The sequence below is a fragment of the Myodes glareolus genome, chromosome 9, assembly GCF_982192425.1.
Source record: "Myodes glareolus chromosome 9, mMyoGla1.1, whole genome shotgun sequence".
NCBI classification, from domain to species: domain Eukaryota; kingdom Metazoa; phylum Chordata; class Mammalia; order Rodentia; family Cricetidae; genus Myodes; species Myodes glareolus.
In genome coordinates, this window is record NC_142034.1 from 93400481 (window position 1) to 93417957 (window position 17477).

The 17477-nt window shown below is 43.6% G+C and overlaps 1 protein-coding gene across 2 annotated transcripts in view; it reads right to left on the minus strand.

Annotated features, from left to right (window-relative positions):
* Positions 1–17477, minus strand: part of Axin1 (axin 1) — a 51691-nt gene that overhangs the window by 6449 nt on the left and 27765 nt on the right. For both annotated transcript variants that reach the window (XM_085694812.2, XM_085694813.2), the window contains exons 3-6: positions 12176–12316; positions 4408–4504; positions 2724–2861; positions 3–520 (exon numbers count right to left, since the gene is read on the minus strand). In XM_085694812.2, coding sequence (XP_085550938.2) covers positions 3–520; positions 2724–2861; positions 4408–4504; positions 12176–12316 — 894 coding nt within the window. The remainder of the gene's footprint in view (positions 1–2; positions 521–2723; positions 2862–4407; positions 4505–12175; positions 12317–17477) is intronic.

Sequence of the window (17477 nt, forward strand, 5' to 3'; positions counted from 1 at the left end):
ACCCAAAGGCCACGTCCCCAGCACTGGGAGTGGTGCCTGTGCTCTCTGAATAGCTGCGGGGCTTGGCATGACCATGTGTTTCTGGGCCCCATGAGAAGTTGCTCTGGACCCTGCGGGCAGCTTCAGCCTCCATTTGCTCCTTGGGTCTAGCTGAATTATGGTGAACATGGTGGTGAACATGCCTATGGTGGTGCAGGCCAGCTGTATCAAGCTTCAACCCCAACTTAGGAACGTGCTTTCCATGCCCGGAGGCTACACCGCCTAGTACTGCAGTCTTGGCTACATGCCCATTATCGGGAGAACGGTGGCCTGGACCAGGTGACTGGCAGCCAGGTGTCCTCATAACCCTTTGCACATGCTCATCCAGGATGCTCTCAGGATTCTCCTCATGAGCATCCCGCAGTCCGGAGCAGCCCATATCCACATAACGGGGTGAGAAATGGTGCCAGGCTGGGCCAGAAGGCAGTTTATGACTTGCCATGGGGCCAGAAGGCAGTTCACCATCCTCCCCTTCTTCTTCCTGTGGAGAAACAGCAGCATTGTCAGAATGAGAATGAGGATGAGGATAGACCTGGAAGTGAGCCACAGTCCTGAGAGTCAAGTCAAGGACTTTTCTAACTGTAATGTAGACCTGACTAGCCTTGGACTCACAGAGATTCGCCTTCCTCTACCTCCTGGGTGCTGGGATTAAAGGTTGCACCATTACATAAGAATGACCCAGCTTTTCTTACCACTTCCCCATATGTAGCAATTAAAATGTAGGATTTGTGGTGAGCCTCAGTTTCTATCCCTTGCCCCTGCCAGTTGGGGTTATAGGCTTATGTAGATTCCCATCTTGTTCCATGGATACTGGGATCCGAACTCCAGTATTTTCTTTTGGAGGTTCAGGGGAAGGGTTGTTCGAGACAGGGTTTCTTTGTGTAGCTTTGGAGTCTGTCCTAGAATTTGCTCTATAGACCAGGCTGCCCTCGAACTCACAGAGATGCCCCTGCCTCTGCCTCCCGAGTGCTGGGATTAAAGGCGTGCGCCACCACTGCCTGGCTGAACTCCAGTCTTCACGAATCTGTTCATTTCTCCAGACCTTCTTAGAATTTTATTTCCTCAGTTAAGAATAAATTATTTAAGCCCCCCCTTTTTAAAAGATTTATATATTTATTATGTATACAGTATTCTGCCTGCATGTGTATCTGCACCCCAGGAGTGGGCACCAGATCTCATTATAGATGGCTGTGAGCCACCATGTGGTTGCTGGGAATTGAACTCAGAACCTCTGGAAGAAGAGTCAGTGCTCTTAACCGCTGAGCCATCTCTCTAGCCCTCCCCCCCCGGTTTGTTTTTAATCTTAAATCTCCAGTCTGTGAAGATTATAACTCGTGCCGCCATTAGCCCTGTGTCTACAGTAGTATGTGGGACCTGCTGCTAAGGATGGAACTCTTAGACAATGCACACAGTTTACCAGGAGCTGGAGAGGGTAGGGATGGGCCTAGACTGGGGTTCTGAGTTTGGAGAGGGTTGGGTTCCATACGTCAAATAAAAACATGAGGTAAAGTAACAAAAGAAATACTCCACAGTTGAACATTATACTCTACAACTTCAAGTATGAAAACCTGCATAAATAAAAATGTTTGATCTTAGCCAGGCAGTGGCACACACTTGTAAGCCAGCACCTGGGTGGCTTAAATAAGAGTACTGCTGCAAGAGACCATCTTGGGCTGCATAGTGAATAACAGGTCAGGCAGGCTACAGTAAGACTGTGTCTTAGGAAGGAAAGAAGAAGGAAGATATAGAGGGAAGGAGGGCAGGCTTGAATTTGCAAGTGTTAAACTGTTTATCATAAAACACTGGAGAATGAAGGACACATATAGGAAGACAATGACCCTACATAAAGAAAGCCTTTCTATAGTAGCATAGAAAAAACAAAAATATATACAAAAGCAGTGGTTTCTTAGCCAGGTGGTAGTGGTGCACGCCTGTAATGGGAGGAAGAGGCAGGTGGATCTCTGACTTTGAAGCAAGCCTCATCTATAGAGTGAACAGCCCGGGTTACAGAGAGAAACCCTCTCCCTCTCTCTTTTTAAATTTTTGTTTTTTCGAGACAGGGTTTCTTTGTGTAGCTTTGATGCCTATCCTGGAACTAGCTCCTGTAAACCAAGCTGGCCTTGAACTCACAGAGATTCGCCTGCCTCTGCCTCTAGAGTGCTGGGATTAAGGGCATGCACCACCATTGCCCGGCAAAACCCTGTTTCTTTTGAAACCAAACCAAACAAACAAAATAGTGGTTAGTGGTTTCTCAATGAACCAAAATGAGCTCCAAGGAAGCCATTACAGTTACTATACTCTGTAGTGTCCCCTAAGTGAGCAGGAGCCCTGCACCTGCCCAGCCTGTCTACTATAAATCTATTGTGCCTTAGCTCAGTTCCTGTCACCTGCCAAGGCTAGGCACATGGCCATTTTGTCAGTTTTCTGTCTTCTTCAAATGTTGGGAGCCTTGGGAACTTCCTCCTAGGCATCTCCTGGCAGGAAGAGCTTGCTGGGGGAAGCACTAAGCTCAGTTCATAGTAAAAGAGAGAGGAACAAGGTGCTGAACAGAAAGGCAGGTGGGCTACAATAGTAAAAAGCAGGCTGAGTAGAACATTTCAGAATGGAGGCTACCCTAAGTGCAGGACTTCCAAGCCACAGGAAATAGTGACCTTGACACAGTTCTAAGCATATAGTACACTCACCATCCGTACACGCTTCAGCCGTTCCTCCAGCTTCTCTTCAGCTTCTCGAGTGCGTTGGACAGCCTCTAGACGATGAATAAGCTCTTCAGCAAATTTCTGTGGTTCTACCCGGATCTCCTTTGGCATTCGGTAAGTGCGCTGGAGAGAGACACAACAGTCAGTAGGGCTACCTTCACAGGGTGGTCCTGCATCCTTTATAGAGCAGCACAGTGACAGCCTAGTAAGAGGATGTGTACAGGAAAACTTGATCTTAGTTAAAGTTCTTATACATTTATTTGTTTGAATATGTGAGCATGCACATGGCCGATATGTGCACCATGGCACTATGTAGAGGTCAGAGGATAACTTGCAGGAGTTGGTTCTGTTCTCCCCTTTCACCAGGTAGGTTCTAGAGATAGAACACAGGTCATCAAGCTTGGAGGCAGGTATATCTATCCACTAAGTAACTTTGCTGGTTACATCTATTTTAAAGCAGGTATTTATGGTTCCCTTTTACAGAGACACTAGCATCCTCATTGGCTCCCTTTCTTCCTTCACTGAGCACTGACCTGAAGATGTGGACTTCTCTCTAGCCACTCACAACTAAATTATTGAAGGCCTAGGCATGGTCCTGGTATGCGTAGGCTGTGGCACCCCTGAGTAAGCATGTGTACAAGCTCCAAGACAGATAGTGGTCAGTACCTTGACCAACATGCCCTACACTGAATACTCCCAACTTGTCACAGAAAAACATTCATGACATAAAGTGGGGAATTCCTGAGGTTCAGTGTAAACAGCACTAGGAACACAGGATCAAGCTGAGTAAGCACAGCACCAGTTACTAGAAACTCCTAGGGTGGACTTGTGGTTGTGAAGTAGGCTAGTCCCACAGCACAAACCAGTTCAAAGGAAATCCTGGATGGAGCAGTGCCTGGTCCTGATGCATGGCTGAGTGTAATCAGGGTAGGATTACACTTAGGAGGGTTGGGATTCTAGGCTCTGTTACAGCAATGGTAGACACAAAATACATCATATACAGAATGAACACGATTTTCCAATCACAAATGCATCTTTCCTAACTTGGGATCTGAAGGTGCAGTCAAAAAGCTGAAAGATTCCAACTAAGAAATTCTGATGAGGCTGGGTGTGATGGTGCATATCTTCAATCCTAGCGCCCAGGAGAGAGAGACACCCTGTTATTACCCAAGAGGCACTGCTGAGGCAGCTTCTGAGCCAAGATGTCTACATGGCAGCACCCATGCTCAGCCACAGAAAGGACAAGTTCCTTGAGTAATACAGCCTGTGAATGGATATCTAACATACCCTGGGGTCAGGTGACTTGCAATGTCCAGGGCTGGGTCTCAAGTAGAAATCCATCTTCTCAGAACTACTACAGAAGAACATCTGACTTTACAGGGAAACCACACAGTGAAGGGTAGGTGTTAACTGGAGGACGCTTCCTGTTACTGAGCAAAAGAAGCATTTCAAGCTTTGGGAGCTACCACAGACTATCTACTCTGATGGTTATCTCTCAGCTCAACATCACTCAGACAGACTGTCTGCTGTGCCCAGTTGTAAGCTGTGGTCCTAAGAAGCCTACCGAGTATTTCTCCCACTGATGGGTGTCATGGTGGTCAACTCTGTGTAGGAAACCAGTTAGGCATCTGGAGAGAAGGTATGGTGCTGCTAAATATGTGGGACTTACAGGAATGTGAGGTAGAGGCACCCGCCCATTGACTTGGACACTCTCCTGCATCTCCCTTCGGTGCTGCTTACGGATCCTGTACGGGGGGATTCCATCCCTGAATAGACAAAAGATATAGCCATTAACTCAAGCAGAAAATAAGATACAGCAGAATACCATATACTTACCAGCCCATGGTCATTACTAATAGCAATGATATATCCACATTGTATCACCCCATGTACATGCATATATGTTACTTACATGTACTTCATGACATACACACATACAATTCATATATAACAAAGCCCAGAAGCTCGGTCATGGAATATCCTTCCAGCTACTATTTTATCAACATTTCAATGAAGATCAGCTGCCCTTACTCTTTATCTGAGTCTACAAAGTCTGAAAGTTTGATAGCTAAGAATCATTTTCACATTAAAAATTTTTATTACACACACACACACACACACACACACACACACACAAACACCATGTATATAGTTTGTGTATGTATATGGGTGAGTATATGTACCACAGCACATGTGTGGATTCTGGGGACTGAACTCAGGCCACTGTGAGTCTTTTAGAAGAGCGAAGCAAGCATGTAAGGCCAACTATAAACAGCCTTTAGCAGCCATAAATCCAAGGACTAAGGTCACTAAAAGGCCAGACTCTTGCTTATTTGAGTTAGATGACATATCCAACAACTTGTGAAACTGCCCAGCCTCTATCCCATAGTTCTAGAAGGTGCTCTAGGAATCAATCATGACAACAAATGGAATTAGTAAATCAGAAAAGACAGGCTGACAAATCCAAGTGCTGGGTCTTCTCAGTACAGTTCTCTAGTTACATGAAAACAGGTGGGTAGGAGGACTGCAATCTCCATGGCGAATGGGATAGGTTTTTAAATTATCTTGCTAATCAAAGAGTCCACAGGGCAGTTAAGGTGTGTGATCTGTGTATCCTGCCCCTCTGGGGGATGTGGGGAGCCATCAAGGACAGCGGAACCCCAATCATACCACTCTTTTTTTTTTTTTTAACCATACTACTCTTGACAGCAGAAAAGACACAGCCCCATCAGAGGATTGCCCTGGCAACCTGCCCAGGTGCTTGGTGTGCTTAGGCAAGAGGGTAGTATTACAGTGTTTTTCCTTTTATAAACGCAAAGGGGACATAGAGAATAGAGGAATGGAAGTTTAAAATTCATATGACTTGGATTCCCAGGCACTTAAGATAGTAGGTGGCCTAAAGCCAACAGCTGAAACCTGTTTCTTCTATACTTAGACACAACACTTTAAAATCCCCAGCCTCTGCGGCTTAGGCTTGTCCTCAAAAACTACATCTAAGAATGGGTGGCATATTAGGAAACACCTTGTTGAACAGTTGTATGATCCAATTGCGGCTCCAATGTGAGAAACTAGTAAGCTATCCCAGAAGGTATAGTGAAAAACATCATTTTACTTTTTGTTTCAGATGTATGTTCAAATATAGGTGGTAGTTTTGTATCCCAAATTCTTAAGTCTCTCAATAAAATCTAAGATGAACAGATTATCAAAGAAAAATTGCTTATGCTTGGGTCTGTGGACATAGCTCAGCTGACAGAGTGCTTGCCTAGCATGCATGAAGCCATGGGTCTAACTCTAGGACTGCATTACCTGGGTAGAGTGGTACATGCCTATAGCCTTAGCACTTGGGGAGTGGAAGCCAGCCCTGTTTACATGAGGATCTATCTTACCCCTAAACCAAAAACTATCTACATGTATTTTAAGTTTCTCCATTTTGATAATATGTTCTTTTTTTAAAATTTTATATATATAGGTGTTTTTGCCATGTGTGGGGTCCCTGGAACTGTAATTACAGACAGTTGTGAGCTGCCATGTGGGTACTGGGAATTGAACCCAGGTCCTCTGGAAGAGCAGTTCAATGCTCTTAACCACTGAGCCATCTCTTTAGCCCCAACATGTTCTTTTCTTAAGAAGATACTCAGAGGCTGCAGAAAAGGCTATGCTGGAGGTTAAGTCTTATGAGTTAGTTCCATAGGAGGAAGAAGACCAGGTGCTATAGACACAACTTGTGGTCCTCTTCTGATGGGGCTATGACGGCAACTACTCTGGCAGTGAGAGGTCACAAAGGACTTCAGGAACTTCAAAAAAAGTGTTGCTGAAAACATTCAATGATTCAAAATTAAAATATAGCCAAGTATGGTGGCACACACTTTTAATCTCGGCACTAAGGAGGCAGAGGTAGTGGATCTCTAAATTCAAAGCCAGCCTGGTCTACACAGTGAGTTCCAGGCCAGCACGGGCTGCAGAGTAAGACCCTGTCTCAAAATTAATTAATTAAAAGAGAATTAAATGAGACATTCATCAGATATAATAAACACAAAGAGACAGAGTCCATCCTGGTATCACTACCACATGATTATTAGAGTAGAAAATGAAACAGTCCAATATATGCCACATGGCACTGGTCAATCTTGGTTCTGAGCAGCAGGAGATGGCATGCTCTACTGTAAAAAGTCAGATGTTGGAAGAATGTTTAAGGGCAGGCAAATGAAAAGTAACAGCCACAAAATGGTACAAGCCAGGGGTGGTAGCACACGCCTTTAATTCCAGCACTCCAGGGGCAGAGGCAAGCAGATCTTGGTAAGTTGAGGCAAACCTGGTCTACATAGTGAGTTCCAGGACGGTTAGGGCCACACAGAAAGACTTTGTCTCCAAAACACAAAACATACAACAAAAAACATGAATATAAAGAGGACCATCCTCTAAAACTACATTCAGTAAGTGTAGTGAAAGAGACACGGAGGTGAGTGCCTAGCCTAGCAAGTGGTCCATCTGTGCTGGGACAGAAAAGTTGGTGTGGAGATGGAAGGAGAAAACAGAATTTAGGATGAAGTACCTCAGTCCTAGACAAATGGGCTTCCACAATACTTCTCCTGCTGTCTGAATCTCTGGCTCTGGCCTTCTGGCCTGAAGCTGGTGTACCTCTCTCAGCCAGAATGAATTGCTGAGTTAATTTGGCTTCTAGAGTGAACCCTAAAAACTACTACAAACTTCTTGGATAAAGACAGAATTTCCAGCAGCAAAATTTCAAACTTATAGCCTTCTTTATTTTCCCCAATGTATGTATGTAGTTTTGAACTGAGGCTTGAATCTAGCCTTCTAGGCAAGCACTCTACCACTGAGCTACATCCTAGTCACAAACTTATTTATTTTCATTTTCATTTTGTTGCATGTATGTCTTAGTGAGGATGCAGAATCCCCTGAACTGGAGTCATAGACAGTTGTGAACTGCCATGTGGGTGGTAGGAATTGAACCCAGGTCCTCTCGAAGAGCAGCTGGTACTCTTAACCACTGAGCCTTCGCTCCAGTCCCTAACCCTATTTTCTCGTAAACGCTTTCTCATCCTAAAATAGTATCACGTGTTTCAAACTTGTTTTTTCTTTTCTTTTTGTTGTTTTTTAATTTTCAAGATAGGGTTTCTCTGTGTAGCCCTGCCTCTGCCTCCCAAGTGCTGGGATTAAAGGAATGTACTATCACTACTTCAGCTCAAATTTGCTATTAATTATTATGAATTAATATAACTCTAAACAAACCATGTATTTCTATAATGCCTGTAGCAAATAACTTAGCAAAATCAGTGTGGAATTTACTCATTCAACAAGTTTTAGAAGAGGGACAGGTCAAGATCAGATGAGGAAATCTACAGAGAACTGATGAGCCAAGCTCCTAGAACTCTAGATGGTCAGCTGTGGAGCCTGCATGAGACCGAACTAGGCCCTCTGCATGTGGGAGACAGTGTGTAGCTTTGTCTGTTTGAGGGGTCCCTGGGCATATTTATATTTCCCTATGGTGGGATGCCTTTGCTCAGCCTTGATACAGGGAGGAGGGGCTTAGTCCTGTCACAACTGAATGTACCAGGCTTTGTAGACTCCCCGTGGCAGGCCTTACCTTCAATGGGAAGTGGAGGTTGGTGGGAGGGAGTAGGGGGTGGGAAGGGAATTGTGGCTGGTATGTAAAATAAATAAAAAATTAAAAGCACAAAACAAACAAACAAAAAAACCCAACCAACCAACCAAACAGGTATTAGGCCCCTCACTACTAACTAGGCATGATTTGACACACCAATAAACAACAATAGTAAAACCCATTCTTTAATAAGCTTACTTTTAAAAATACTGTTGCTTTAAAAATATGTTACTTAAAAAGAATTTACATTCTAGGGTTGGGAAGCTAGAATGTAATAAGAAATGCCACAGTCCCAAAGCAGCTATCGTAAGTATTTTGAAAGCTATTCCTTGTAGCCCTAAGACTTTTATATAATAGATAGCTAGAAACTGGTTCCAGCCGGTTGGTGGTGGTTCAAGTCTTTAATTCCAGCTCTCAGGAGGCAGAGGCAGGAGGATCTCTGAGAAGTCAGACTGGTCTACAGAGCTTTGGGACAGCTAGAGTTAACACAGAAACCCTATCTGGGGGAGGTGGTAGGAGGATACGTGGTTGCTGTTGATATCAATGTTATTCAGTGTTTGTGAACTGTCTAAAATATTTAGGGAATATTCTCCTTCTTTATAATTAAGCCATTAGATTTGGTAAACTGCTAACAGTTATGTCTTCAGTGCTGCATTTGTTTAATCAGAATCTTGTTGGGGGGGGCGTGAAAAGTGATTGAAGTGTCTAGATTAGAACACAGAAATGAGATGACAATGAAACCAGATTGTGTGACCTGCTATGCTGCTTACTAAGTTTCTCTAAGAAATGTTCACTTATATCAATGAAAACAAAAAGCTAAACTACACAACTACACAGACACACAATAGTGGTTTATATCCATCAGTGGAAAGTGGGGAGATGGGGAGCTAGATCAGCTGTAAAGTGCTTGTTACAACAACATGATTCCTCAGCATCTACTTAAATAAAACAAAACTAGGCATGGAAGTGTATGCCTACAGTCCTAGCATTGGAAGATCCCTGGTGTTCACTGCTCAGCTAATTTTACTGAATAAGTGACCTCCAGGTTCAGTGTCAACAAGATTGTTCAGTGGGTAGAGGCCCTTTGGAAATGCAATAGGTGTGCAGGCTTGATGATCAAAATTTAATTCCTGGATCCCACAAGGTAATAGGAGAAAACCAAAAAACACTCTATAGTTGCTCTCTGATCTCCACATGTGTTATAGCACACATACGCACCTATATTCTTTTTTTTACACTCTTAATAAATTTTTTAAAATTTTAAAATTAAAAAAATAAATTTTTAAAAATTTTAAAATGCTCTGTGGTTAAGAGCACTTGTTCTTCCAGAGGACCTAGCATCTACATGGTGGCTCAAAACCACTCTAGGTCTAGGAGATCTGACACCCTCACCTACCCTCCAGGGCACTAGACACACACACTGTACAAATACATAAATGCAAGCCAGCTGGTGGTGCTGCATGTCTTTAATTCCAGCACTCAGGGACAGAGGCAGGCAGACAGATCTCTGTGAGTTCAAGGACAGCCTGGTCTACACATCGAGTTCCAGGATAGTCAGAACTGTTACACAGAGAAACGCTGTCTTAAAAACCAAAACCAAAACCAAAAAAACCAAACAAACAAACAAAAACAAACAAACAAAAAAAAACATTCCCCAAAACCAAACATGCAGGAAAACATATAACAACACTCTGTGTGTGTGTGTGTATTTACACCCTTTTTTTTAAAAATATTTATTTATTTATTTATTTATTTATTTATTTATTTATTTATTTATTATGTATACAATATTCTGTCATTGTGTATGCCTGCAGACCAGAAGAGGGCACCAGACCCCATTACAGATGGTTGTGAGCCACCATGTGGTTGCTGGGAATTGAACTCAGGACCTTTGGAAGAGCAGGCAATGCTCTTAACCTCTGAGCCATCTCTCCAGCCCCCTTACACCCTTTTTTAAAGACAGGGTCTCACTATGTAGCTCTGGCTGTCCTGGAACTCACTCTGTAGAACAAGCTGGCCTCAAACTCACGGAGTTCCACTTGCTCTGCCTCCCAGATGCTGGGATTAAAGGAGCACCACTATGCCTGGAGATCAACACTGGAAAACACCTAGTACACACCATATATACCATTGGCGAGCACTCTCTCCTTCCTTATTTATACCTACCAATTTCCCAGCTTTCACACAAAGAGACACACAGGCAGAGCAGAACTGCTGAGCTGGGCCAAGAACCCTGTTGGGAACCCTGTGCAAGTCATGAAATAGAGACATCTAGTGGCGATTAGAAGACTTGCTCCTGGTCACTGTAATAAGCAAAAACTTATCCCAACACTAGGATGCTTTTGGAGGGAGCCCCAGGAATGGGGCAAACCTGGACTAAGTGTGACTAGTCAAAACTCCAAAAAACTCCAGGCTGAAGGAAACTCCAGGCTGAAGGGTTAACTCAACAAAATATTTATGCCATTCAATTACTCAATTTAATTATTTAATATGGATCTGAGCTCCAAAAAGCCACCGGCAGGAGGTGGTTCATGACAGGCCCATTCCCACAAGGGCTTCTGGGAATGTGACCACATTAGAAAAGACAAGCTCCTAGGTTGTGATCATAGTATCAGGAAAGTGGAGGCTCAGATCTGCCTCCATGGCTTGGAACTCAGGCACTCAGGGAACTGGTCTTAGCACAGAACCCAGTCTCCCCAGCTCCCCAGGACTACTCACAGTATATCAAGATACATGGGGCTGGATAGATGGCTCAGAGGTTAAGAGCATTGGCTGCTCTTCCAGAGGTCCTGAGTTCAATTCCCAGCAACCACATGGTGGCTCACAACCATCTATAATGAGATCTGGTGCCTTTTTATGGTGTGTAGGCACACATGCAGACAGGACATTGTATATATAATAAAGAGTCCAAGGCAGAACAACATGGACAAGAAACACATTTATACAATCTGATGGATTCCAGGACTGTCTCCAGCCCTGCCCTGGAGAGAAGGCTGCCTGTTACCTGGGCCCATCTTCCCAGGGAAATCTATCCTCTGTAGAGGATAAACCTCCAGCTTCTCTGAGTCCTCTGCTCTTAAAAGCTGCTTGGTCTCTAGGAGAGAGAACTAATGCAAACCTCAACTCTAGCTTGGATTCTGTTCCAAGATTTTTTTTGTTTTTGTCTTTTGATATAGGGTTTCTCTGTGCAACAGTCCTAGCTGTCCTAGAACTCTGTAGACCAGGCCTTGAACTAAAAAAGATCCACCTGTCTCTCCCTCCCAAATGCTGCGATTAAAGGCATGCGCCACCACCCGGCTCTGTTCCAGGATTTTTTGTTTCTTTTCAAGACAGGGTTTCTCTGTAGCTTTAGAGCCTGTCCTGTAACCAGCTCTGTAGACCAGGCTGGCCTTAAACTCCAGAGATCCACCTGCCTCTGCCTCGAGTGCTGGGATTAAAAGCGTGTGCTGCCACCACCACCGGGCTGTTTTCCAGTATTTTTAAACAATTTTGCTGCTGTTGTGCTAGGGACTAAACCCAGGGCTGCCACTGAATTAATTACACCTTGGCCCTTGGGCTAGTTTTTGAAGGATACTGTAACTCACAGGGCAGTCTGTCCTCTTTCTTCAGGGTTTCTGTTTTAACCGTCTCATTCTATAGATCAGGTTGGCATGGCACTCAAGACAATTCTCCTGTTTCAGCGTTACAAGGTCTGGGTTTGCAAATATAAGATACTATGGCCAGGTTAGTGTTTGTTCCTTGGGGACATTCAAGTCAAGCTTTAAAAGAATCAGTAAGGACCAGCCCGTGCGGTAAGCAAAGCAAAGTGACTTACACGCTACTGTCCGTAAGGGATAGGGTGTCAGCATCACTGGACAGGCTCTGCTGTTCACTGTCATTGGCGCTGGTGGCTGGGGCCAGGGCATAGCCAGAGTTGACATAGTAGGGGTTGACGGGCTCCCTCCAAGATCCATACCTGTGAATAAGAAAGACACTTGAGTGGCAGCGAGCAATAGTCTCCTATTTTAATGTACACTGTAGAGTTATCTGGATTACCACATGAGAAATTCAGAGAAAAACAGAGCAGAAAAGTCCTGTCTCCATCTCGCTGCTCTTCTTATTCCATTCTTCTCAATTCAAAGGGAAAGGATTAAAAAGGGTCTAAGCTATGGGCATCTTTCCAGATGTTTACTAGTTTTTTTTGAAAGGCATTCAAGTATACATATGCAGAATAACATCTGTGTAGCAGAAAATGCTCAATCTTTCTCCTAAGAGTACAACCAAAAAGGAGCCATGATCCCTTTTATAGCTACAAAGTAACCCACTTCTGGCCCATCCCAATAGGTATTTCTGAAGCAGCCAGCCAGAGCCACCAGGACTCTAACTCAGGTCCTTGGGCTCCAGGCATACCCCATGGACAGAACACACAGATGAAATCTGCTGTTGGGTAGGCATGAGGAGATGGGTCAAAGCACCACTACTAGGGCTAACAGAATCCAGTTATTGCTATACAATTGATCAAAACACAAGATACTTAATCTGCATTTTCCCTAAAGACACTTTTGGGTTCTTGTCATTTGCTTTTCTCATCTCTTTATACCATTTGGTCCTTGCCTACTATGTGATTTATAAATTCACAACAGTTTTCAAATTACAAAATTATTTTATCTGGGCATAGAATTTGGACAGCAGAGGCAGGTGGATTTCTTATTAGTTTGAAGCCAGCCTTGTCTATATACTGAGTTTCTTGCCAGCCAGGACTACAAAGAAAGATTCTGTCTCAAAAAAAAAAAAAAAAAAAAAAGATTGCCAGGTGGTGGCTGTGCATGCCTTTATCCCAGTATTGGGGAGGTGGATCTCTATAAATTCGATGCCAACATGGTCTATGGAGCTAGTATCAGAATAGCCAGGGCTACAAAGAAATCATGTTTAAAAAAGCAGAAACAAACAGAAAAATACTGTTTGAGTGTTTAGCCTGCATGCATATAAGTGTACTATGTGCATGCCTGGTGCCCATGGAAGCCAGAAGAGGACACTGGATCTCCTGGAACTGGAATTATGGACAGTTGTGAGTTGATGTTTAGGTGCTAGGAACAGAGCCAGGGTCTGTTGCAAGAGCAGCTAGGGTGCTTAACCAATGAACCATTTCTCTGGTCCTCCAACTATTTTTACTATTATTAATAGTAAATACATACATATTAGTACCTATCTATATAATCATATAAAATATTTTCTCCTTAAACATACTTTTCTTTTTTCAAAAAATAATTCATTTTATGCGCATTGGTGTTTTGCCTGCATGTATATCTGTGTGAGGGTATTGTATCCTCTGGAATTGGTGTTATAGACAGTTGTGAGCTGCCATATGGGTGCCGGGAATTAAACCTGGGCATCTGGAAGAAGAGTTGGTGCTCTTAACTGATGAGCCATCTCTCCAGCTCCAATATACTTTTTCTGACATTCCAAGCCCTCTTATCCTGATCCCTTGAATGCATGATCCTGCCTCAGTGTCTTCCTGAGTAGTTGAGATTATAGGACTGTACCACCATACCTGGTCCTTAAACTTTTTGCATTGTGCAGACAGACCTTTTCATTTTAGGTTATAAACACAGTATTCTGTTATTTGATGGAGGTGGGCCTTCTGTTATGTGTTATTTTCATTGGTTAATAAAGAGACTGCCTTGGCCCTTTGATAGGACAGAAAATTAGGTAGGTGGAGTAAACAGAACAGAATCTGGGAAGAGGGCAATGGGGCAGATGCCATGGAGCCAGCCACCAGGTCAGACATGTTGAATCTTTTCCGGTAAGCCACCACTTCGTGGTGCTACACAGATTATTAGAAATGGGTTAATCAAGATGTGAGAGTTAGCCAGTAACTAACTCTCTAGAGATAATGGGCCAGGCAGTGTTTAAATGATTACAATTTGCGTGTTGTTATTTCCGGGGCTAAGCTAGCTGTGCGGGAGCCGGGCAGGACGAAAAGCAGGTCTGCCCGCAGTCCCATCACTACAGTTATTATTTAAAACCATTAAAAGATTTTTTTTGAGGCAAGATCTTGAAATTGCAGAGATCGTGCCTCAGCTTTCCCAAGCATATGATAACATGATATATCATACCCAGCTTCCATTAATTTTCTGCTTGTGTTTGTTTGTTTGTTTTTTGAGACAGGGTTTCTCTGTGTTGCTTTGAAGCCTGTCCTGGAACTAACTCTTACAGACCAGGCTGGCCTCGAACTCACAGAGATCTGCCTGCCTCTGCCATCCTAGTGCTGGGATTAAAGGTGTGCGCCACCACCACCCGGCTCTGCTTGGGTTTTAAGAAGAGTCTCACTATGTAGCACAGGTTGGTCTCAAATTCACATTCCCTCCGCTTTAGCTCCTCAAATGCTGGAATTACATCTATGTGTTACCATCCAGGCTTCCAGTACCATTGTGTGTGTGTGTATCTGTGTTTGTAAAGGTGCAAGTGGAAGTCAGAGATCAACCTTAAGGGTGTTCTTTAGGAAAATGTCTATCTAGCCAGCCTGCCCCAAGGATCCTGTCTCCATCTCCCAAGGGTTATTATAGCTGGCTGCTTATGTGAGTGACGGGAATCAAACTCAAGCCATCAAATTTGCATGACAAGTCCATTATCAACTAAGTTAACACCCTGGCCTCTTGGCCTCTAATAGCTGTTTTAAATTTTTCTTTGATCTTTATTTGAATTGGAGATATGCACAAATAAAACATAGCTGACGCTCTGACCCCACAATGGATGGCCAGTTGTTAGCAGTAAATATTACATAATAGGTAATTAAATGCTACCCTTGGTCACATCCTAACCTCACTTTATTTTTAAAAAAAGATTTATTTATTATGTATACAACATTTTGTCTCCATTCTGGCACACCAGAAGAGGGCGCCAGATCTCTTACAGATGGTTGTGAGCCACCATGTGGTTGCTGGGAATTGAAACTCAGGACCTCTGGAAGAGCAGCCAGTGCTCTTAACCACTGATACATATCTCCAGCCCCCCAACCCCCAACCTCACTTTTAACACAGGAATGTGGATTCCACATCACTGTACTGAGACTAACCAGGTAGCAGTTGTACAACTATAACAATGGTTCTAAACCTGTGAGTCGCAATCCCTTTGGGGTCAGATGACCCCTCCACAAGGGTCCACTATCAGATATTCAGCGTATCATATATTTACATTTGATTCCTAACAGCAAAATTACAAGTAGCAATGAAAATAATTTTATGGTTGGGGTCACCACATGAGAAACTGTATTACATGGTCACAGCATTAGGAAGGTTGAGAACCATTAGTATGTAGCGTCTCCTGCCAATTCTCTTCTTTAAAGATGACCCTCAGCTGAGCATGGTGGTGAATCCCTTTAACTTCAGCACTTGGGAGGCAAAGGTGAATTCTGGGTATATACAGAGTAGTGTGGTTCTCACTTTCCTAATGCTGCAACCCTTTACAGTTCCTCATGCTGTGGCGACCTCAACCATAAAATCATTTTATTGCTACTCATAACTGTAATTTTGCTACTGTTAGGAATTTTAATGTAAACATTTTGAGAGAGAAGTTTGTCAAATAGGTTGCAATCCGCAAGTTGAGAACCACTGACATAGCATTCCTGACCAGCCATGGCTATACAGTGATGGCCTCAACAGCACCACTCAAGAGCACCGAAAAGCAGCAAATTAGGAAATAACAAGGATGGGGGCATTTGAGAGGTTCAGCTGTTTGAATGCTGGATGCTAGGGTTAGAGCCCTTCGCACTGAGTGGTAAGCCATGGACTGTGCTTGACTGCCAGGCACTCTGTACCATAGCGTGGTGTAGAAGCGAAACCCAAATCTAAGGGAATAGGCCTCCTTTTGGACATCTATGTGCCAGGTGAACAGAAACTTCGAGAAAATTCTAACTGCATCAATTTTGCAAGGGCCCTTCAACAAGATGTACTGGGCATCTCAGAATTCCAAACTATTATACACTAGGATATGTGAGCCAGACAGCATTTGACCTTAAAAGGCATACCTTGATCCTTTGTCCCTAACACTTCAGAAGGCCCAGCATCTAAACTCAGGAAGGAAGGTGACATTTTGTAAGGGCAGTGCATCCCAACAGTGATCTCATTCTTGAAGTGCAAGGATACAAGGGACGACCACAGTGCTAGGAAAATGAACTCATCTGTCAGTCAGAGAGCATTTTGACTACACACTGCAGCCCCAAATTATTTGCATTGGGCATTAATGGGCCATGGCTGGTCAGAGAAAGGCAAGACCAGCAATCTCAGCCTGGGATGTATGTTAATTGCCAAGAGGCTGCCAGATGCTTGAGAAAGGCAGCTCTTTGGAATCAGCACCATGTATCTGCCATGATACCTGGTCAGCCCCTTATCCCCGTGTGTCAGGTCAGTCTATGACTTTATGTACTTTGCTGAAGTGTGCAGAAACATTTTTTTCAAAAACACTATTATCTTCTAAGTTTAAAATCAGCACAGTTATGTCAACCAATACTGTCAAAACCACACAACCACAGAAGTAAAACTCAGAATGTTGCTTAATGCTAAATCATTCTTGAATTTGGCTGAAACTACCAAGAATATTAAATACATGGTGGCACATGACTATAATGCCAGCAAGTCAAGAAGAGGCTGATATAGGAGAATTACAACAAACTGAGGGAGGCCTGCATGGTCTATATTTAGAGTTCCAGGCTAACCAGATCTATATAGTGATACCCTATCTTTAAGAAAAGAAAAGTATAAGCCAGGCAGTGGTGGTGCATGCCTTTAATTCTAGCATTTGGGAGACAGAGGCAGGTGGATATGAGTTTGAGGCCAATCTGGTCTACACAGTGAGTTCCAGGACAGTTAGGGCTGGAAAAACCAGAAAAGAAAAAAAAAAAAAAGAAGAGAGGAGAGAAGGGGAGAGAAGGGGGGAGAGGGGAGAGGAGGGGAGAGGAGGGAAGGAAGAGGAGGGGAGAGGAGGGGAGAGGAGGGAAGAGGAAGGGAGGGGAGGGGAGAAAATTTGTTAGTTTTGATTTAGTCTCTGCCCTCCAGGCTGTCAACATTGTTCTGTTCAGTAATAGCCACATCCAGTAGGGTGGGGAATTCCTTGAGCATACTCAACTGCCTCCCATCCCA